Source organism: Zootoca vivipara, chromosome 11, assembly GCF_965207765.1.
Source record: "Zootoca vivipara chromosome 11, rZooViv2.hap1.1, whole genome shotgun sequence".
Classification (NCBI taxonomy): domain Eukaryota; kingdom Metazoa; phylum Chordata; class Lepidosauria; order Squamata; family Lacertidae; genus Zootoca; species Zootoca vivipara.
Genome location: NC_142594.1, coordinates 19,319,138 through 19,341,593, shown reverse-complemented (window position 1 = coordinate 19,341,593; position 22,456 = coordinate 19,319,138). Strand labels below are relative to the sequence as shown.

The following is a 22,456-nucleotide window of genomic DNA, read 5'->3' as shown; positions in this document are numbered from 1 at the left end:
CATTTGCTCAGGTCTGTCCCTTTAAGCTTTGGATTTACTTGTTTGTTTAGCTGCCCACGTTTCCCATTTGGAGAATGTATCCGAAGACGAAATGAACAGGCTCTTGGGGATTGTGCTGGATGTCGAGTATCTCTTTGCGTGTGTTCATAAGGAAGAAGATGCAGATACCAAGCAAGTCTACTTTTACTTGTTCAAGGCAAGTTCCCAGTTTTATTGTTTCCCGGAATACATTCAGTGCTGCTGCTGCTGCTGCCTTGCGTAAAACATACATAGAGATTGATGCAAAGACTGAGCAATGTTACCATCAATTAGTGTGACAGTAATTCTGGGCTTGACTCATGCAAGGCATAGTGCCTTTCCTCTATATACGATAGAGTCTGTAGGTAATTGTTGTAGTTGCAAACCATAGTTTCTATCCAGTGAAGACATCCCTTTGGTGCACAGATCTCTTCCCCTCCCTTTCCTCTTACCACATCCCCCCCCCCCGTGCATTGACCCCAGCAGATCTCCTCCAAAGGTCTCAGGGAACCTGCAGAACAGATTTGGGGCATGTGGGGAGGAGAGGGAGGGGAAAGTTGCACAAGCAGAAGTTCTTTCACAAACAGGATGGTGATATTCAGGACAATCCAAAGTATGGTGCTGAGTCGTAGTGAATACAAATAATCTGGGACTGCCAGATTAGTCAAGCCCCAAACCAAAAGTCTCATTTGGATGCATTTTGGCTTGCCTGCTGCTGAAAGTGACCATGAGGTGATTGATAATTTAAATATTTATCACTTTTAGACCCTTAAATAGCAGCAGTTGCCAGGACATTGTCCTGTTCGCCCCTGCATAGTTCCTTCCTTATTTCAGATATTGTGATATATTGATACGATGTTTAGCTGGTGATATATCACAATATTGAAAACCAGTTATCACCCTGCCCAAGTTAGTAACCTTCTTAATTAATTTGTTTTTTTAAAATCTCCTTTCAACAGCTTTTGAGGAAGTGTATATTACAGATGGGAAAACCTGTTGTAGAAGGATCTTTGGAGAGCCCCCCATTTGAGAAACCTAGTATTGAACAGGTAAAGTACATCTATACAGTGGCATCTCCTATCAGTATATGTAGAGTCTTGCTGATTTGGGGCTAAGAATGATGACTAAAGACTTTTTAGGAATACGGTATTAGGTGGTGTTACAGATCAAGTACCCAGTGAGAAACTAGCTATGCCATGCTAGTTGACTGAAGTTCGCTTGGCTGGTGCAGATTCGATTTATGTGCAAAAATGGGGCTTCCCTGTTATTGGGAACACACACTCAGCTGTGGTTTCCATGCTTAGCAATGGGAGCACATATGCTCCTCTGGACTGCAGTTAGGAAAGACCCCCTGCCCCCATCACATTTCTGCAATTTCATTTGGACAGTTGCCCATCCTATCTTTAAAGCTACTGCTCTAGATGGTTTCCCTGGCTTTGCTAAGAGAGTTGCCAGCGATGAGGGTAGTCTGCTGCTTGAAGGGGAGAGCTTAAAACCCCACTTACGGCCCTTAGTTGTACTAAATCAGGGAGCGCAAGCCTTTTAAGGCACATTTGGAATTTTGACAGAGAGCCTGCACCACCCTGTCTTTTTGCGTCTCTTCTCCAGGTCACAGCTGACAGATAGACAAAACACACAAACAAATACGCACTTTGTTTTACGCTAGAGTCTGTGTGAAGTTGGATCCAAATTCTTTGACTGTTAGATAATCTGTGACAGCCAGTGGCATGGTCATTCGACAAGCTACATCTGTGGGAGAAAGTCCTCACTTTTATTTAAGAGGTGGTTTCGGTTTCTCTTCCAGAGACTACTTACACGTGTCACTTGTACTGTTTGAATTTTGAAAAGGATAAAATGTGAAGTGGAGCTCAAGTAGCTACTGGGGAGAATGCAGTCGCTTAATAGGAAATATGCAGTTAGAGAGCCTAGTCTTCCTTTTGGTTTACAAATGGTCTGATTTATTTGTCCTCTCTTTTTAAGGGAGTTAATAATTTTGTGCAATACAAATTTAGCCACTTACCATCGAAAGAGAGGCAAACGATAGTAGAGCTGGCTAAAATGTTCCTGAATCGCATCAACTACTGGCATCTGGAGACACCTTCCCAGCGAAGACAGAGGTCACCTAATGACGACATTGCCAGCTACAAAGTGAACTACACAAGGTAACAATGTCTTGTTTCAGGTATTCATTTGTACCTGTGCCATTTGCCCCTTCCCTATTACGTACAGTGTTGGGACCAATATTCTTCACTTCATATTTATTAACTTGATTTAGACTGGATCAGATAAATACATGGAGGGAAAGTCTGTTTGTAGGGTCATGCTGTAGACAAAAGCACAACCTCCAATGTTCCAATGCAATATACCGGTACCTGTGATGACCAGAAGCGAGGGAACTGCCACCATTCCTCAATAAAATATTTCCTTGCTCCTGTTGAGGCCGTCCTTATTTAGCCCTGTCTTTTGGTGCTGCCTAATAATGCTCCTGTTGCAGATGTCTATGGTTTTGTGGCCAAGCCTTTAGGAGGGCGCTAATGAATTTGTTTTTTAGGTAAGCAGGTGTAAGTTCTGTGTGAGTAACCTGCTTACTGTGTGCGTATTCCTAGCATTTTGGGCATGATTTGGCAAGCAACACAATGGCTACAATGCCTAGAGTCAGCTGCCAGGGAATGGAAAATTTCTGCACAATCTTCCTAAAACGATCCACCTCCTGACACATTTTAGTGCCTCGTGCAAAGGTCCTTTTCTGCTGCAGTATCAAACCTTTGCTTAGTGGGGGCCTCAGGGCATGCCTCAGGGCCGGTTCTGTTCCCCGAAATTTCTCCAGGGAAGGGTGCAAACATCTTGCATCTAGAGAAGACCACGTTCATTGAGATTTCTGCCTTGCTGGGGGCTAGACTAGGTGACCACCACCATCATCAGAAAAATCTTTATTTGCATCAGCCACTAGCCATAACAATAAAATAAAATATTCTGAAGATAGAGATAAAGACTTAACTATACAAAATACATTTTGGAAGTTTACAGGACTAGATGGCCCTTGGGGTCCCTTCCAACCCTACGATTCTATGATTTGTTGTCAGCCTACATATGTTTAGTTACTGTCAGTAGATGGCTGAGCTGGAAGAGCTAGTGGTTTACTTTTGACTCAGTTTGGCAATTCTTATTCTATGATTTGGACCTGCTAGAAGGTTTCTAGTGTGCATGTAGCCACAGAGTTTTAATGTGTTTTCTAACCGGTTTCTTTGCAGCAAATGTTGTGATTCTAGATATTAGTTAAATATACTTTTGTTAAGAGGATGCAGTAAATTGTTGCTCTTAAGGTGAATTGATGCGAATATAATAGTTAGGTTTTGAAAGGAGATATTTTTTCATATTAGTTTGGATCAGTTGCCTGGGTTTATTCTATCTTAATATTTCCCCCTTCGCAGGTGGTTGTGTTACTGCAACGTCCCCCAGTTTTGTGACAGTCTACCTCGATACGAAACCACACAAGTTTTTGGGAGAACGCTGCTGCGCTCCGTCTTTACCGTTATGAGAAGGCAACTCCTAGAACACGCAAGACAGGAAAAGGACAAGCTTCCACCTGAGAAACGAACGCTAATACTCACCCATTTCCCTAAGTAATTTTGCTTTTGTTGTGAACTTTCTGATTAACTTAAAATGTATTTATTATTATTATTATTATTATTATTTATTATTTGTATACCGCCCTTCACCCACAGATCTCAGAGCAGTTCACAACATAAAAATATAATATAAAAGTGCAAAATCCATAATAAAAACAAAAACAAACCGATAAACTCCACCTCCCACAAAACATTTAAAAGGGTATGGGATGTTAATCAGCCAAAGGCCTGGTTGGAGAGGAATGTTTTTGCCTGGCACTTAAAGGTGTATCATGAAGGCCAAACCTCTCTGGGGAAAGCATTCCACAAATAGACAGCCACATCAGAAAAGGCCTTTTCTCGTGTTGACACCCTCCGGACCTCTCGAGGAGGAGGAACATGTCACAGCTTAAAATTAGCCGCTGTTTCTTTAATACAAAAGGAACTGAGTCAGCAAGTGGCCTACAATGAATCAGCAAAGCCTGCATGACTCATGCAACCTTTTACCTACATATGTCTGTATATAAAGAGTGGTCATTGATTGTGTGTTGTGGGTTGGTTGGATGGTAGAAAGTTGGCTGCGTTTGATATGTATAAAGCTGTCAGTTGAGATTGAAGAAGACTTTAAAAAATAAAATAAAAGCAGCATTCTTCAAAGCACTCTTTCTCAAGGACTCTTTGTGCCAATTAGGGTCTGAGGACCAGGCAAAGGAGGTCAGAACCTTTTCAAACAGTGACAGAACACAAAGAAGGCCTCAGAAGATGATCTCAGGGTCCAGGTTGCTTCATATGGAGAGAGGCGGTCCTTGAGGGATTGCGGTCCATTTAAGGCTTTATAGGTCAAAACCCGCTCTTCGAATTGCACCTGGGAACTAATTGGCAGCCAGTGCAGTTGGGCCAGGATCAGTGTAATATGCTCAAACCATCTTGTTCCATTGAGCAACCCGGCCATTGAATACTGCATGAGCTCAAGTTTCCACGAGAGCCAGCGTGGTGTAGTGGTTAAGAGCGGTAGACTCGTTATCTGGGGAACCGGGTTCGCGTCTCCACACTTCTTTGAAGTCTCTCAGCCCCACCCACCTCACAGAGTGTTTGTTGTGGGAGAGGAGGGGGAAGGAGATTGTTAGCCGCTTTGAGACTCCTTTGGGTAGTGATAAAGTGGGATATCAAATCCAAACTCTTCTACTACTCTTCTTTCCGTACCATCTTCAGAGGCAGCCCTATGTATAACACACGGCAGTAGTCATGCAGTAGACATGTACATGTTGCCTTTTGTGGTTTGGAGGAGACAATCCATGAGCCTGGGTTTGGAAGTAGTGCTACATCAAACCTTAGCTTAGCTTTGAGTAGTGCCAGGCCTTGGGGAAAGAGTGCTGTGGCTGCTATCTTAGCTCTGGGAATCCCATTTTTTCCCCATTTACACTGACATATTTGGCTTAGTGTTACGTGTGAAGTGGGCCTTTATATGCGGTTCTGTTTGGACATAGGCAGAAAAGCAGGATAAGAATGCAGTGGAAAAATTTTTTTTTTAAAAAAGGAATCTCAGTGGAATTTGGGCTAGCTTTCAATTAAGTGACCTTAATAAATTTCTTAAGATACGTCTAATGAATGCATGATGTGATAAACATTGGCTCAGAACCTGAGTTTTCACTGTGTGGCTGGAGAGAGCTTCCGCTCGTCGGAAAGCGGTCCTGCAGTGAACAGAAGCTCCTTCTGTTCACTGAGCAAAACTGTATACTCCAAGCCAGGCGTTTCTGGAGTTGAACTGCTGATAAAGTTGATGAAATTCATAACCCAAGATTTAACTCCACAAGGATTGAATTGAAATTGTTTCTGTTCAGGACTCAAAATGAGCTCCAAAGGTCCAAAACTGCATGGGTGGATGAAGTTTAATGTGTGTGAGGCTAATTCACTTTAGCCTTTAACAGGCTGCATTTCATTGTATATACGGTATATTAAATATTTTGTGTTATTCAAAAGACTTATCATTTAATATAAATATTTTATGTTGTATTAGTTTATGTGTCTGTGTGGTAGGATTTGAAGGTGGTCTTTTGTACCCTAATGAGTTCAAGTATCTATTGTTTCCCTTGATTTCATTTTCAATACTTTAGCAGAAGCTACTCACTTGCATTTTTAGACCTATCAACACAGTGCAGTACATTACATAGCTTGTGACTTTATAAGTAGCGTGTCTTGCCATGCAGCTTGGTAGGGAAAGCCAGGAAGATGTCAGTTTACATAATAATTGCACTGTAACAGGAATAATTTATTCATGACTGCTTGCATTTCAAACACATTAGTGGGACAATAGCAAAAGGTACCATGTAATTACCTTTTTTTTTTAAGCTGCTGGTTTAGCAAAGAACAAATTGCTCAGCAGTAACATTCAGCACTTTAATAGTGACTGCTTCATCATGAAGAAACATTGGCAAAGTAGTGTCTCTGATGAGATGAGTTAAATATCTTATGTTGCAAAGCTTCCACACACTCGGATCTTTCAGAGAACAAATAGGATAAGGATAAAGATAAAAATAGATATTTATGCCTGTCTATCTAGGCTTGCTTCTCTTGGAACTAAGGGTGTGCAAACAAAATAACTAGCCCTATATCATTTTTGATGAGCTGGCTTTTTTCTGCATCATCTCATGGAACAGTTTCTTTCTCTTTCAGAACTTGTTGTTTGAGAGTCTAGGGCAGGCACCCCCAAACTTCGGCCCTCCAGATGTTTTGGACTACAGTTCCCATCATCCCTGACCACTGGTCCTGTTAGCTAGGGATCATGGGAGTTGTAGGCCAAAACATCTGGAGGGCCGCAGTTTGGGGATGCCTGGTCTAGGGCAGCCTTCCCCAGCCTGGTGTCCTCCAGATGTTTTGGACTACAACTCCCACCATCCCTGACCATGGATCTTGATGGCTGAGGCTTATGGGAGTTGGAGTCCAGAACATCTGGAAGGCACCAGGTTGGAGAAAGACTGGACTGGGGATTAGTTAGGGTGTACCTGAATTTGATCACAGTGACATAATCACAACAATCCACCACACTGAAGGCAATTATAGTTGACTAATGCATCTTGGAATTACGCTGCAAATCAACCAGAATGAGACTGTCACGATGTTGTGTTCAGCAGGCTGATAATATATTTTTCTTACTAATGAGTAATCTGATTTTGTTGGCTTTGTACCAAAGACAGATTGGCCCAGTTCAGACAGTCATTGAGGATTTCATAAAACCACGGCATATGAAGCTGTAAATGAGCACCGAGGCCGCACATACCTCTTGCTCTGCTTTCATGTGCTGGGTTTGGTGTGGAGAGCTTGGTTTATATTAATCCAGAGTTCAATCTTATGTCTGAACCATGTGACCTGGGTTTATTGCCCTGGTGTGTTTTAAGTGACCTTAAATCAGAGGTCTGTAGTCCAGATGTAATATGAAGAGCTGTGCTGGATCATATCAAAGACCTATCTAGTCCAGCTATCGTAGGACATGAGGTAAAAAACATTCTCCTGCTGTCATAAACCATGGTTTAATACAATCCCATGCAATGTCTATGTAAAAAGAAGTCCCACTGAGTTTGCTGGAGCTTGCAAGCCTTAAATGAACATTAAACCATTTTTTATAATAATTTTTGCTGCGAGCAATATTTTCACACAAAAGGAGTGACTCAGCTGGTCAAACTTCAGTTTAGAATTCTGAGCGAGTTCTTGTTTTTCAAAGTAGAATTCTCAACAGACCTCAAGGAAAAGATTAAGCAGGTATATCCTTAATAGTATGAGGATTTTCTAATACTGCATGATTATCATCTTAATGCGTAGCCCGGTCAGATATTTAGATGTTTCAAAGGAAGCGGTCTAGTATTATTCCTAAAATGTGATCTGTTGCCTGGCAGGGTCTGCATAATGGCATCTTAAACTTGTTTTAAGTGTTTGTTCAGATTTTTTAAAAGCTATTTACTAGTGAAGGCTTTCCAGTATCTTCTAGCATAAATGTTGCTAGGGAGTTTTGGGAATTGATTTTCTGTTGTGACCTTAAAGGCAGCACTTCCATGAACGAGCCCCAGGCAATGTGATGGGACAGGACAGAAGTAAAAGCTCACTTCTAATGGTTCTGAAGCAGGAATGAGAAACCCCCACTCCCCCACCCCATGCTGCTGGACTCCTGTCCTTGAGAATTGGCCATGCTGGCTGAAATTGATGGCAGTTGGAGCCCAATGACATCTAGAGGGCTTCAGATTCCTCATCCCTGGTATAGAAAATACTCCAAAAAAATTTGTGAGCTTCTAAGGCTGCAGCCCTGTACCTACTTACCTGGGAGTCACCCCTATTGAACTGAAATGTACTTATTCCTGAGTAGACAAGGATAGGCTCATACTGTAAATGACTTTATACAATGTAGAGAAGGGGGGACTTAAAAAAAACACGGCAGTGACAACAATTGTCGGCATTTGTGATGAGTAGTAACGCCAGCTAGAATAGCTCAAGAATTTTTATAAGCATCTAACAAACACAGTGGAAGTGATGATATTCCAGCTGAACTATTTAAAATTTTAAAAGATGATGCTGTTAAGGTGCTACACCCAATATGCCAGCAAGTTTGGAAAACTCAGCAATGGCCAGAGGATTGGAGAAGATCAGTCTACATCCCAATTCCAAAGAAGGGCAGTGCCAAAGAATGCTCCAACTACCGCACAATTGCGCTCATTTCACACGCTAGCAAGGTTATGCTTAAAATTCTACAAGGCAGGCTTAGGCAGTATGTGGACCGAGAACTCCCAGAAGTGCAAGCTGGATTTCGAAAGGGCAGAGGAACCAGAGACCAAATAGCAAACATGCGCTGGATTATGGAGAAAGCTAGAGAGTTCCAGAAAAACATCTACCTCTGCTTCATTGACTATGCAAAAGCCTTTGACTGTGTCGACCACAGCAAACTATGGCAAGTTCTTAAAGAAATGGGAGTGCCTGATCACCTCATCTGTCTCCTGAGAAATCTCTATGTGGGACAAGAAGCTACAGTTAGAACTGGATATGGAACAACTGATTGGTTCAAAATTGGGAAAGGAGTACGACAAGGTTGTATATTGTCTCCCTGCTTATTTAACTTATATGCAGAATTCATCATGCGAAAGGCTGGACTAGATGAATCCCAAGCCGGAATTAAGATTGCCGGAAGAAATATCAACAACCTCAGATATGCAGATGACACAACCTTGATGGCAGAAAGCGAGGAGGAATTAAAGAACCTTTTAATGAGGGTGAAAGAGGAGAGCGCAAAATATGGTCTGAAGCTCAACATCAAAAAAACCAAGATCATGGCCACTGGTCCCATCACCTCCTGGCAAATAGAAGGGGAAGAAATGGAGGCAGTGAGAGATTTTACTTTCTTGGGCTCCTTGATCACTGCAGATGGTGACAGCAGTCACGAAATTAAAAGACGCCTGCTTCTTGGGAGAAAAGCAATGACAAACCTAGACAGCATCTTAAAAAGCAGAGACATCACCTTGCCGACAAAGGTCCGTATAGTTAAAGCTATGGTTTTCCCAGTAGTGATGTATGGAAGTGAGAGCTGGACCATAAGGAAGGCTGATCGCCGAAGAATTGATGCTTTTGAATTATGGTGCTGGAGGAGACTCTTGAGAGTCCCATGGACTGCAAGAAGATCAAACCTATCCATTCTGAAGGAAATCAGCCCTGAGTGCTCCCTGGAAGGACAGATCGTGAAGCTGAGGCTCCAATACTTTGGCCACCTCATGAGAAGAGAAGAATCCTTGGAAAAGACCCTGATGTTGGGAAAGATTGAGGGCACTAGGAGAAGGGGACGACAGAGGACAAGATGGTTGGACAGTGTTCTCGAAGCTACGAACATGAGTTTGACCAAACTGCGGGAGGCAGTGCAAGACAGGAGTGCCTGGCGTGCTATGGTCCATGGGGTCACGAAGAGTCGGACACGACTAAACGACTAAACAACAACAAATGCATTGGATATATAAGCAAATGATTTCACATTTTCTCTCAACTGTTAATAGGTTTCATCAGAAATTTGCAACTGACCATTTTTCCAAAAGTTTTGTTTGTTTGTTCAAATTGTTCTTGTTTTGATAGCTTTCTGAAATTATTATTATTATGAAGCAAGGTATGTTTTTCTTGGTAGGTAAGACTCCCATCTATTAATGCTGCCTCAATTCCTGTGTTAAGGTTCCTGTCCATGCTGGAGGAAGAGGTGTACAGTCAAAGTTCTCCTATCTGGGATCCAGATTTCATAGCATCTTCTTCTCGAAGCGCACAGCTAGGCATCCAGACAGGTAAATGTAATGTGGTGCAGGACAGAATGAAAGTCAAATTAGACATGGGTGCTATGCAAACAGCAGCTGTTGGGACAGCCTGAGCTGCCTGTGGGGTGGGGAATGGGAAAATTCACCCTTTCTCTTCCTGACTACAATCCCCTCTCTGAAGCTGCTGTTTGCATTTCAAGGAAAGCTCCCATTAACACTAACTGGAGGATTCCCTGAACATATAAATAGCTTCAGGGGGACTCTACTTAGAGCTGATCATTCCTACATTCAATGTTGTTTTCTTTCTGTCTCCTTGCAGTTATCAGCCGACCTGCTGTGGTAAGGTCTGTTCCTTACAGTGCAAGCCCCTCCTCTCTAGAGCAACCCACTGGTGGAAGTATGAGTCCTGCTTGCAAGGCTGTTTCTAGTCTGGACCCAAATCTAGGTAATGTGAAGAGCAGTGGGCTTCTAGCTTTTTTTGTGCTCAAGCTAGGGAATCTGCGTGAAATTTCTGCTAAGCAAGCCCCATTGAATAGAATGGGAGTTGAGCAAGAAAAAGCTGTCAGTGATGCCCCACGTTGATAGGTTATGCAACAAAAATGGTTCTAGCCATTGTACTACAGTGTTGGTGTCTGCTGTTAGTTTTGTTTCATGCTATTTAGATGGCTTAACTATCAGTCGGGTTGACCAGTACCCAAATCTGAAACCCAGTCTCTTTGGCAGGTAGGGGACGCAGGTGGTACTGTGGTCCAAATCACTGAGCCTCTTGGGCTTGCTGATCAGAAGGTCTGTAGTTCTAATCCTTGAGACTGGGTGAGCTCCTGTTGCTCTATCCCAGCTCCTGCCAACCTAGCAGTTCGAAAGCATGCCAGTACAAGTAGATAAATAGGTACCGCTGTGGCAGGAAGGTAAACGGTGTTTCCGTGCACTCTGGTTTCTGTCACGGTGTTACATTGCTCCAGAAGCGGTTTAGTCATGCTGGCCACATGACCTGGACAAACACTGGCTCCCTCGACCTGAAAGCGAGATGGGCACCGCAACCCCATAGTTGCCTTTGACTGGACTAAACCTTCCAGGGGTCCTTTACCTTTACTTTTACCTCTTTGGCAGGGCTCAACCCTCAAACATGTGAAGCAACTAAATGAGGGCTTATCCACACTTATCTGTCTTCCGCTCTTTCCAGCTGTGGTCTGGGCTTTCCAGGTCTGTGTGTGTCCAACCAGTGTAGACACCAATCCACAGAAAACTCAAATTGACGTTTGCTCTGATTCAGTTTTAAAGAGCGAGTTTTGGTGGGGAAAGTTCAGGGGGGAGGATGCTCAGACAAAGAGCATTAAAGTGCAGGTCTCTGCCTGGAAATTGCAGGGCGGAAGGTAACGGTGGATAAACCCTGAATTGCGTGCAGAGTGACTTTCCCTCAGCAAATATTAGCCCCCATACATTTGAAATACCTGTTGGAGATAAGAGACAAAGGAGGCCCTTCGCAGCCCAGGCAAATCTGAACCTCCACAATCTCTTAAGAAGGCTTGCTATGAGGTATGGACTATTGAATGTCGTAAAACAAGGACTGGGCTGCAAGAATTCAACTGAAATTGTCCGGAGAGGTGTGGTGGGTTGCTTCTCCAAGTGACCTGACTTCAAGGACATACATGTTTTGTGTGCCTCCAGTAAGCACCTTCTGAAGCCCATGTTTTGTTCAAGAGCAATTTGGAAAATCAAAGCTCATCTAAAAACTTCCATTGTGAATTGACAAAGCATTCATTCCCCCCCCCTTCAAAGTTATTTGATTCTGCAACACACACACACCCTGCCCAGCAGTTAATGAAGCAAGTCAAAATGCGGCTATTTTTAGCTGATCCTGGCCCTAAAGTGCCAATCTGTCTCCTTGCAGCTTTTAATGCCATATGTGCAAAACGTTATACAATGGAAGTTGAACTGCCATTTTTGTTGATTCATGAACCAGAAGAGACATCTATCTCCTCTACTCTTAATGCAGCCATATATCTGTATCTTCTCCTTCAGCAGGGATAAATGCAGCTGCAGAGAGGGAGGCAGGCAGGAAGAAGCATTTTAGGGTTCAGGAGCTGTTCATCCATACTCATCTTCCATCTCAGCAGCTGCCCTGTATTGGGGGTTGGGAAGATGAGAAAAGAATCAAATAACTGCACATAGTTCTGTGTGCAATTTCTCTTACATGACAGAGGAAAAAGGCAGCTGAGTGCAAAGGCGGGCTTGGAGACAAGCAACTTTTGTCACCTTGACACAAATAGGAAATGCCTGTATACTCCACGGGACAAGAACAGAGTTTTATCCAGGGCTAGTCCTACTTAGAGTAGATCCATTGAAATTAATGGATATGAGTTTGTGGTGTTTGTTACTTTCAGTGGCCCTATGCAGAGCAGGACTGGCATTGGCTATAACACCCCGTTTTGTGCAAAGTAGTGATGATTTTTATTTTTAAATTTGTGTTGCGCAACATGGAGGTGTTTATATACACTTTTAAAAAACAACAACCCCCCAAAACTATCATTTGCCCATATTTATTTAGAAGAAGTGTAACTCGTCTTCTACTCAAGGCACCTTAGAATGGATTTCAATAATGCACATGGATATAATCAAATCCACATAATCCAGCATCTGTGAGTTCCCCTGGTGTAAGATGGGGCCAGGGAAACTGGCTGTTAGAGCTGAATGCTCTTTTTGGGTTGGATAAGCAAACTTTCTCCTTCGGCTAATGGACTGGGCTAGGCTGGCCCTCTAATCTGCTTGGGTGTTGATCCTGGTATCATAAACCAATACCTGCTCAGAGGCTTTTTATTTCCATGGAGGAGGCAGAACCCAGAAGGGTCCAGCGAAGGCACCTGATTGATATCAATAGGCAGGGAGTTCCAAAGTCTGGATGCTGCCACACTAAAATATTGGTTTATTACAGTACATTTCTTATGAGTAACATAATTTGGTATTTTTCCATTCTTTGAATGTCTGCCTTTTGACAGAGTTATAGCTTCTTTAGTAGTTTAGATTGTTATTTCAATTGCTGTTGCTATATTTTATCCAGGGGAGAAGAGAAAAAGCAATGAGCCTTATTCTGTGGAGGATGCTAAGAAGCCAAGAGTTGTAGGAGACATTCCTATTGAACTCATCAATGAAGTGATGTCAACCATTACAGATCCAGCTGCAATGCTCGGTCCAGAGGTGAGACATGTAGTTTTCTCCAGTTTGCAAATGTGCCCATCAGCCCCGTAAGGTTGGAAACCTCTGAACTAGAAGTTGTCTGTAGGTTTTGTCACGCCTAGCATCCTTTTATTTCAAGCAATGCATTTGTTTCCTTTCCCAACAGAATATCATAATTCAGTATGACACTTAATACTTCTTACGGAATATGAAGCTGCCTTAAACCAAATTAAACCATTGGTCCATACAGCTGAGTGTTTTTCGCATGGATTAACAGCAGCTCCCTCCCTGCTATGAAGTTCTTCCTGTTATCACAAACTGATACCTTTCCAGCAAATAGCAACTAAGAAATGTTTTAAGTAAAAAAGGCTTCTCTTATAGAATAGGTGGTGTGGAACAGTAAAATCTTTTAAGTGTGAATTCTGAATTTCATCAGAGCTCCTTTAAAACAAAACAACAACATTGCTAATACAATGGGACCTTGGTTCCCAAACGGCTTAGTTGTTGAACAAATCGGCTCCCATATGCCGCAAACCCGAAAGTAAGTGTTCCGGTTTGCAAACATTTTTCAGAAGCCGAATGTCCGACGCGGCTTCCATGGCTTCCGATTGAGTGCAGGAAGCTCCTGCAGCCAATCAGAAGCCACACCTTGGTTTCGGGAGTCGAACAGACTCCCAGACTTCCAGAACGGATTAAGTTTGAGAACCAAGGTACCACTGTATGTAGAAAGGGAGCTGATTAGTTCACCTTATCAAGATAAGTCATGGGATCACATGGAAATTAGTCTCATTGTAATCAAATTCTGTTGTTTTTCAGTGGAATTTCTAACACACTTATAAATGTGTTCTATCAAAACAGAAGGAACAGATTTCCAGGGGTGCTGCGTGCCTGACAGTAAAAACACAAGTAGCCAAAATTCTCAAATGTATACTGAACCTTTTTTCTTTTTCCTTTCATAAAGCAGACTAATTTTCTATCTGCACACTCAGCCCGGGATGAAGCAGCGAGGATGGAAGAGCGCAGGGGAGTGATTGAATTTCACGTAGTTGGAAATTCCCTAAATCAAAAGCCAAATAAGAAAATCATGATGTGGCTGGTTGGCTTACAGAATGTATTCTCACATCAGCTACCCAGGATGCCGAAAGAGTATATTACTCGTCTAGTCTTTGATCCGTAAGTTTTTCCTCCCCCCCCCCTCCATCCCCTCTCAGTGGGAAAGGTAGATTGAGAAAGGCAATACTTTATATTGGATATATTTGGCTTCTAGAAACAGAGAGCGTGCTTTCAGATTTTATGTGGTGAGTGGATGCAATCTTCAGAGCAGAAAAATAAAGGTAAAGATGAACAATAAAAGCAGGTCTGCCAGATATGAAAGGCAGTTCACAACATGAAAAAATACAGATCTCCATTTTGATTTATGATATAATGAAATTAGTAGGAAATGAGCAAAGAAAGCTTGATATATCAGATGGCTTCTGCCAACATAAAAATTCAGAAAAAGCCAGTAATAAAATAGACCAATCCCACAAAACTTGGCTAGACTGAAAAGTAAGGCTTAAGCACCTACTGGCTGTGTAACACTAAACCATGGTTTGCTCAGTGAACCCATGAGTAGTCCCACAGATGGTTTATTTTCTAGCTGTCCGTGCATTGTGCACTCTGTAGCCTAGTGACTGTGGGTGGCCAAACAAACACTGGTTAAACAAGGTTGTTTGATTCAAGCATAATGCCAAACTATAGCCCAAATAACACATGGTTCTTAAGCAACCTTGTCTTCACATTATGGTTTGTTGCAAAATAAAGAAACCATTTTGGACTGGATTCAGACATTCAAACATACCACACTTTGACTAGACAATCCATGGCTAGCATTATGTAAGAACCAGGACATTGATTCATATAAATTAATCTTTTGCCTATTTTAGATATTACAGTACTGCATTGTAGATTATGGTTCTCTAATATCAGCCAATAAAAATGTCTCCTTAGCTGTTCTTTGAAAGCCTCTTTCCACCTGCTTAACGGCATCTGTATTTCTTTATTATTTCTTTATTATTTTTGGAGTCTAATATCTTCACAAAACTTGGGGTTCAAAAACTTCCCCCACTGTTAGTATATTGTTGTTGTTGTTGTTTTTTGGGGGGGAGGACTGTTGTTTTATATGTGCACCTGTGGTTGTTACAATGATAATTTCGTGTTGGGAATTCAAAACTGTTCCTCAGTTTGAAGAAACAAGTAATTCTTCAATATAATGTGGAAAACATAATACAGAACTGTATGATAGGGCGTTCAGATATTTGTTTGGAAGGGGGTTGGAAAACGCGGCAATAACTACTTCAGTTTAAGAAATGGGCCCAATTTCCTGGGCATCTTTACTTTTTAAATAAAGCGAATCAGCAGCTTTGTATCTCTTTAATGTAATATATTGCTAAGATCTTGTATTTACCGACTGTGCAGAGCATGAAGTTGGCATCAGGTCTTTGCATCAAATGCTTTTATTATTTATTGCTGCTCTAGCTGTGGATGTGAGATATGCTAATGCTTATACATCACTCGCTGTGAAACAAGCCTGACATAAAATGTATATAACTCCAGGAAACACAAGACTCTTGCATTGATCAAAGACGGCCGTGTGATTGGCGGCATCTGCTTCCGGATGTTCCCATCTCAAGGATTTACAGAAATAGTTTTCTGTGCTGTGACTTCTAACGAACAAGTCAAGGTAAGGACAAAGTCAGTGGCAGGGAAAGGCACAAAATCCACTGTATAATATGCAGGCATAATTGGATTGTGTAGGGGCGCATCCCATTTGATTAGCACACAGCCTTTCCCCTGACTTTGAGCCAACAGAAACAACTGCAAATCTGCCCCATACGCAGCGAGGGCGCTCCCACAGCAGGCTCATGCCAAAAAGTGCCTGGATGCGGAAATAAACGCCAGCTGTAGAAAGGTTGCCAAATTAAAAAACGCCTGGAAATTCAGCTTGTAAAAAGAAGAAGAAAACATGTTGCATTTTTGTCTCCACTGTTATGCCATTCTTCTAAGTGTAGTCTGGCTATCGGTAGACAGCCAAGACCATGAATCCATGCATATCTAAGAGGCAATCCGCTGTGCCTCTTATCACATGAAATGAACCACATAGGAGGAACTCAGAATTCACCTTTTCTGGAATGCCTTTCAGTCTTGTAACAAAGTCAGTGTCAGTATAACTGAACTAGTCGCATATTCTTCTCACGCCTGCCCTCGCCTCCGTTCCCCGCCTTCCTCTGATGCTTGCTTGCATATATCTTAGATCGTGAGCCTTTTAGGGCAGGAACCGCCGACATCTGTTCTTTGTCCTTCCCCACCAGATGTGGGGAACCTTTGGCTCTCCAGATGTTGCTGGACTTCAGCTTCCATCACCCCCAGCAAGCTTGGCCAATGGCCAGGGATGGTGGGAATTTTACTTCAGCAACATGTGGAGCTCCTCACAACTAATGCGGTCAGTCACTGGTTAAATACACCGTCCCACAGTTCTGCTCTCCTGCCCATAGCTGCCAAGTTATCCCTTTTTTACAGGGATTTTCCCTTATGCTGAATAGGCTTCCTCGCGAGAAAAGGGAAAACTTGGCAGCTATGCTCCTGCCTTTGTCATAGCTCGTGATCATTACCCAACCCAGTTAATCCTTCCTTAACCCACGGAAAATATTTTATTTCCACCTCGGTCACTGCAGATTACTCAGATGGGGGGTGGGGGCATTAGGCAGGAAAATAATATGCACCATTAGAATGTTTTTTTCTTGTTGTTATTGCTGTTCGATTTAGCTGATACATACTCAAAATAAAAAAAAAACCATTTAAATAGGACAGCTTTTGCAGAAAAATGTATTCATGGTGGAGAGAGACTTCATGATAATATAGACTGCAAAACTGGAAAATCCCTGGTTGAAATCTCGACTTTAGACATGAAATCGCTATTCTGTCAGTCTCAGCCTCCACCAGAAATATGGGGATAGCTTCTTTTGAAATGATTACTGAAATAATATATGTGATGCACTTTGAACATCCAGGAAAAACTTTTAGGGTGGATTTCAATGTAGTGACGAGTAGATCTTTCCATCAGTTCTGAGAGCAGGGAAAGCCCTATTGAACTAGCGGGAGTCCTTGCACGGGCTTCTGCCAGCAGAACAGGGTAGTTGATTCCAGCTCTAAATATGCAGACTTGCACACACAGCAGAACATTTAAACTTCCCTTCCCATTGCAGGGCCTGAGAGCTTCTACTCTGAAGCTTCTCGAGAGGCTGGGCTCTGAGGCAGAATTAGGTGTGCCTGTGCAGTTGAAAAGGGAAAATCAGACCTGGAAGTAGGAAGCATGTTATGCTGGCACCCCCACAGCATTCCTGGTGTTCCAATATGTTTCTTTGATTAAAGTTATTTTGTCCTCAGATTCTTACATATGAGCTTTAAGGTTTTTGACTTGTTGCATTTTGCAGAAAATAAATTGCCCTACTAATTTCTGTGCAGGGATATGGAACTCACCTAATGAATCACCTGAAGGAGTACCACATTAAGCACAATATTCTCAACTTCCTTACATACGCAGATGAATATGCAATTGGCTACTTCAAGAAGCAAGTGAGTAGCCCTGAGACAGTGCTTTCAATCTTGTGCGAGGGACTGGAATTTTAAGAACGGTTTGCAAAGATGGAGAAGTCTTTCAGGTGGACGGTAACCAAATGTCTGAGTGGAAAACGGTGTTATCCCTTGAATCTGATGAGCGGTGCATATAAACCCATGATTTGCCTGCTTCCTAAAGCCATTCATGAGCTTTATTGTCTAGCGCAGCTATCATGTGACTCTTCTGCATTGGATAAAGTTTTAGCACCAGTTCTATACACCCAGCAGGGTATCTGGGACTGGTAAGGAACAGTCATTTAGTAACCAGTACTAGACATCATTGGGTGGTGATGGGAAATCATCCTAAAGAAGCCACTGTTATGAAGGTGAAGTGGCTTGTAAGTTCTCCTATAGCCAGTGTCATAAATTGGACTTCATTCTCTAAGGAGGTAAGGTTATAATCTGCCAGGATTTTTTTTCTTTTGTGGCGTCCCCAGAATTATGGGATACACTTCCCTCAGAGATCTGTATGTTTTCACCTGCTTCTCAAGACAACTGGGAGGAAGAAATTTGTGTCCCACCAGGTATTAACTGGAATTAACTCCAGAATTAAGTGGAGATTGTACTGTTGCTTTCACATAGTTTCCCATTTTGCATTTTTTCTGGTTCCACAGGATATTTAGATTCCTGTGTTCCTAATATTTTGTCAAGCACCCTGCAAACATTTTTGTTAAGTCCAACTAGAAGTATTTTTAGTAAGTAGGTTTTCCAAGGAATGGCAGAGAACATTATTAATGTAGCATTCTGTATTTTGAACGAATTTCCCAGACACACTTTTAATTTACCGCACAATCCTGTGACAGTATATCTACCTAGAAGTATATTCCACTGAATTCAGTCCCAGATAATTAATGTATAGGGTTACAGCCTTAGGCCAATATTGTTAACAGGCAACACCCCATCCCACCCCCCAATTTGCAGGGTATTTACATTTTTAAATGGGTATTTGCTTGCTCTTACACAATAGATGACCTAATGCAAAACTTTCCTGTTGGAAGTCAAGCTCTGCTGTCACGTTGGAAAAAAAATGTGTTGAATGACCACTCCTTCCTCCAAACAGCGACTGGGTATACGCTCTAATTCTTCAAAGCATATTTCAAGAATATGCACATGAGAGTAGCAGTTAATACATTCCATTTCAAAAAATCAAGGAGGAGAGAGGGCAGCTGAACCAGTGGGGGATTTTTGTCTCTGCCTTTGGGCACTCAGTCACCTATCCTTCCTTGTAGAACTGCTGTCAGTCGTAGGCATCATATCCACATCTACTGAAGTATCATCACAAGTTTTTGGAACATCTATATGCCATTTGGGTTTCTTTCGTTGTTTCCTTTTTGAGGTCTCGCTGACAGTTGTACAGCGGTGGGAGCTATCCTGAGGCCCTATGTAGCTCGCAGGGCGACTTTGGAAATCAGAGGTAGATAGTGAACTCAATCTAAAAGGGGCACTGTGGCATATAGCGTGACTGCAGGTATATGTGCATTTCAGCAGTGTGTAAATTTGCGAATTATATATCCATCGGGGCTGCAGAGTTGTGGTTTGAAAGCTCACGAGGCAAAAGGTCACTCTGTGCTTCCAGGGGTGGGGAGGACCTTACAGTGGTTCCAGAAGGCTGCTGAAAAGCAGGTGAATGAAACGCATTGACGGAGACTTTTCTTTCCCTTAGGGGTTTTCAAAAGACATAAAGGTTCCAAAAGCAAAATACGTTGGCTATATCAAGGATTATGAAGGAGCAACTTTAATGGGATGTGAACTAAACCCAAGGATCCCTTACACCGAATTCTCAGTCATCATTAAGAAGCAGAAAGAGGTAAAAAAAAAAAGTAAACCAACTGTTTATTTTCTTTTATTGTTTTTTAAAACATGAATTACTAGTACCTGCCCCCAAGTATTTCTTAGGGAGAAGGTTTATTGCACAACTCTGACAGAGGGAATTGTTCTGAGTAGCTTTGGTAACGGAAAAGCATTCCTTCCCTTTTCTTACAGGCAAAAAATATTGATGTATAGAACGATGTGTCAGAAATGGAAAGTAGTGAAGTGTTAATTTGGCAGTTTGGTACACAAATGTGGGTTTTCTTCTCGTTGTGTTACAAGCCAGCCTTAATTAATCAGAAGAACATATAAATTGCATCTTCGTTCAAAAGAGATTTCCCCCCCATCTGCCATAGAACATTAAAACAACACAGATCAACTATACAAAAATACAGCAACATTTATTTATTTGTTGAATTATATTCCGCCCTGAAATGGCCCCAGAAGCTCAAATTTGATCCTGTTGGTTCACTGTCAGCCCCTGCAGTGCTCTCAGAATGAGACTGATGAAATTTGAGAATAAAATAATTTAGCCAGGTAAAAATACAGTAATTCAAAAAGCCTAGACAAATAAAAAGGTTTTACTAGAATTTTTGACATCCCCCCCCAAACTATTTATAAATATTATTTTCTATTTAAGGCTGCAACCCTATGCACACTTTCCTGGAAGTAAGCTCAGTTGAGCACAATGGGATTTCCTTCTGAGTAAGCATGCATAGGATTGCTATGCCTGTTCACAGCATATAATGTAGAACAGGGGTGGCAAACCTTTTCCAACCAGAGGACAGTGTTGCCTTCTGGGGACCTCTCATGAGAGTCACATAGCAGCAGCCAAAAACGTTTGTGTGATGAAAAAACGTCCACCCCTACTTTAGCACATATACACAAACAATGGCAGGAGTGGGATTTGAACCTATGGCCCCCAATTGGCAAGCTCAGGACAACTTTCCATGTGTTCCCCACATTACTCTCCACCCACCCTAGCAACAGAAGCCTATGCCAAGTGCTCCATCTTTCAACGACAGAGCCCAGTGCTGTTGGTGAGGGAGGGTGAAGGGGTTTTATTTGTGCCCCCGCAACCACCAAATTCTCAGGGGTCTTTGGGGCAGGGGCAGAGGTTAGCCATGGCTAGCCATAGTGGTTCCATGGACCAGGGAGCCCTACCACCAAAGGCTGCCTCCCAGCAATAAAAGAGCAGCTTTTAAAATGAAAAGCAGAACATTCTTATGTAATTTTTAATCCAACAGTGTAACCTGTTTTTAATTTGATGTACAAAAGTCCTCTAATGCCATTGTCCCATAGCATGGTCAGGGATTGAGTGATAGGAGACTACCTGGGAACCACATGCTTGCTACCTTGAGTTCCATGGTGGAAGAAAGTTGAGATGTATAAACACACCTAAGTGAAGCCCTAGTTGTGGTTCATCTTTAGCAGGAGGCGACTGGGTTTGTGCAACAAGTGTGCTTGCAGTAGAGCATGGATAAGCATCACATTGCAGACGGTGATGTGACTCAAACCTGCTCCTAATGTGTGAGAAGGCCACCTAGATCCATAGAAATCTTAAGCACCTCTCATGCCCCTTTACTCATCTATGCCTGTTGGTGCAGTACCTACTTCCTTCACCCCAAAAGTATGATTTCCATATTACTTTCGTTGCAGATTATTAAAAAGTTGATTGAAAGGAAGCAAGCTCAGATTCGGAAAGTTTATCCCGGCCTTTCTTGCTTCAAAGATGGTGTACGGCAGATTCCCATAGAAAGCATTCCCGGAATTAGTAAGTACCATTGTACATCAGTTATCATTAGGTTCATTCTTTTTCAGTTTAAACTTGAGAATATTGGATTTTTTTGTGTGGAAGTGACTTGCTTCTAGTTATTCATAACAATTTTATACCACTTTTGAAATAATGCATTACTGTAAAGAAAATGCACACGGGATTGTTACCAAGCATCCAGTTACACAGGAAGCCTACTTCTGCAACGGAGCAAGCAGCTCCTGCCCCTTCCTCTAAGCTGCAGTCCCCATACACCCCCCTAAAAACCTTTTCCAGGACGTTGGGAAGAATTCACGAAAGGCCTCTAAATAGTCAGGGTTAAACCACAGAGCCTAGGCTTTGCCGATCAGAAGGTCGGCGGTTCGAATTCCCACGATGGGGTGAGCTCCCGTTGCTCGGTCCCAGCTCCTGCCAACCTAGCAGTTTGAAAGCACGTCAAAGTGCAAGTAGATAAATAGGTACCACTCCGGAGGGAAGGGAAACGGCATTTCTGTGCATTGCTCTGGTTCGCCAGAAGCGGCTTAGTCATGCTGGCCACATGACCTGGAAGCTGTATGCCGGCTCCCTTGGCCAGTAAAGCTAGATGAGCGCTGCAACCCCAGAGTTGTCCGCAACTGGGCCTAATGGTCAGGGGTCCCTTTACCTTCACAGCTTGCAGAAAGCAGCAATGGATGCTGTCCTTTGGGATTTGCATCTGAATAAATGAGTGCGATGGGACATACTCCTAAATCACTGAATAGGATTGCAGTTGTACTCTCCCCACCTTTGAATAGGAGAACCCCATGCCATACTCCAAACTGTGTTTGAAAGTCCTCTCAGTTTCAAAAGCGGTTTGCCACATAGCCTGGGGAGGGGGCAACATTGGACATGTCGAATTAGATGTTTTTTACTAAAGTAGGATGAATAGATTAATTTGTCAATTTTTAAAAAAAATATTTCATTTTTCTTCATCAGATTTATATACTGCCCTTCATCAAAAGATCTCAGGGCGGTCCACAGGATTTTGTGGTTTATCCTACTTAATTGAATATTGGGAGTGTTGACTAAAGCAAACTAGGTGGGGACTTGGAATTACTGTAGCTGTTACTTTTGGCATTTCAGTAAGGATGCAATATAATTCTATGATAGGTCCACATCAACTCAGTTAC

General features: G+C 42.4%; 1 protein-coding gene across 4 annotated transcripts in view; it reads left to right on the top strand.

Annotated features, from left to right (window-relative positions):
- KAT2B (lysine acetyltransferase 2B) overlaps window positions 1-22,456 on the top strand; it is a 41,203-nt gene that overhangs the window by 15,219 nt on the left and 3,528 nt on the right. For 2 of the 4 annotated variants that reach the window (XM_035129919.3, XM_060280670.2), the window contains exons 3-14: window positions 51-196; window positions 978-1,067; window positions 1,999-2,180; window positions 3,450-3,641; window positions 9,819-9,925; window positions 10,215-10,340; window positions 12,954-13,090; window positions 14,031-14,242; window positions 15,665-15,791; window positions 17,573-17,683; window positions 19,389-19,532; window positions 21,194-21,308. In XM_035129919.3, coding sequence (XP_034985810.1) covers window positions 51-196; window positions 978-1,067; window positions 1,999-2,180; window positions 3,450-3,641; window positions 9,819-9,925; window positions 10,215-10,340; window positions 12,954-13,090; window positions 14,031-14,242; window positions 15,665-15,791; window positions 17,573-17,683; window positions 19,389-19,532; window positions 21,194-21,308 — 1,689 coding nt within the window. The remainder of the gene's footprint in view (window positions 1-50; window positions 197-977; window positions 1,068-1,998; window positions 2,181-3,449; window positions 3,642-9,818; window positions 9,926-10,214; window positions 10,341-12,953; window positions 13,091-14,030; window positions 14,243-15,664; window positions 15,792-17,572; window positions 17,684-19,388; window positions 19,533-21,193; window positions 21,309-22,456) is intronic. The other 2 variants (XM_088654465.1, XM_060280669.2) reach the window with 1 other exon arrangement.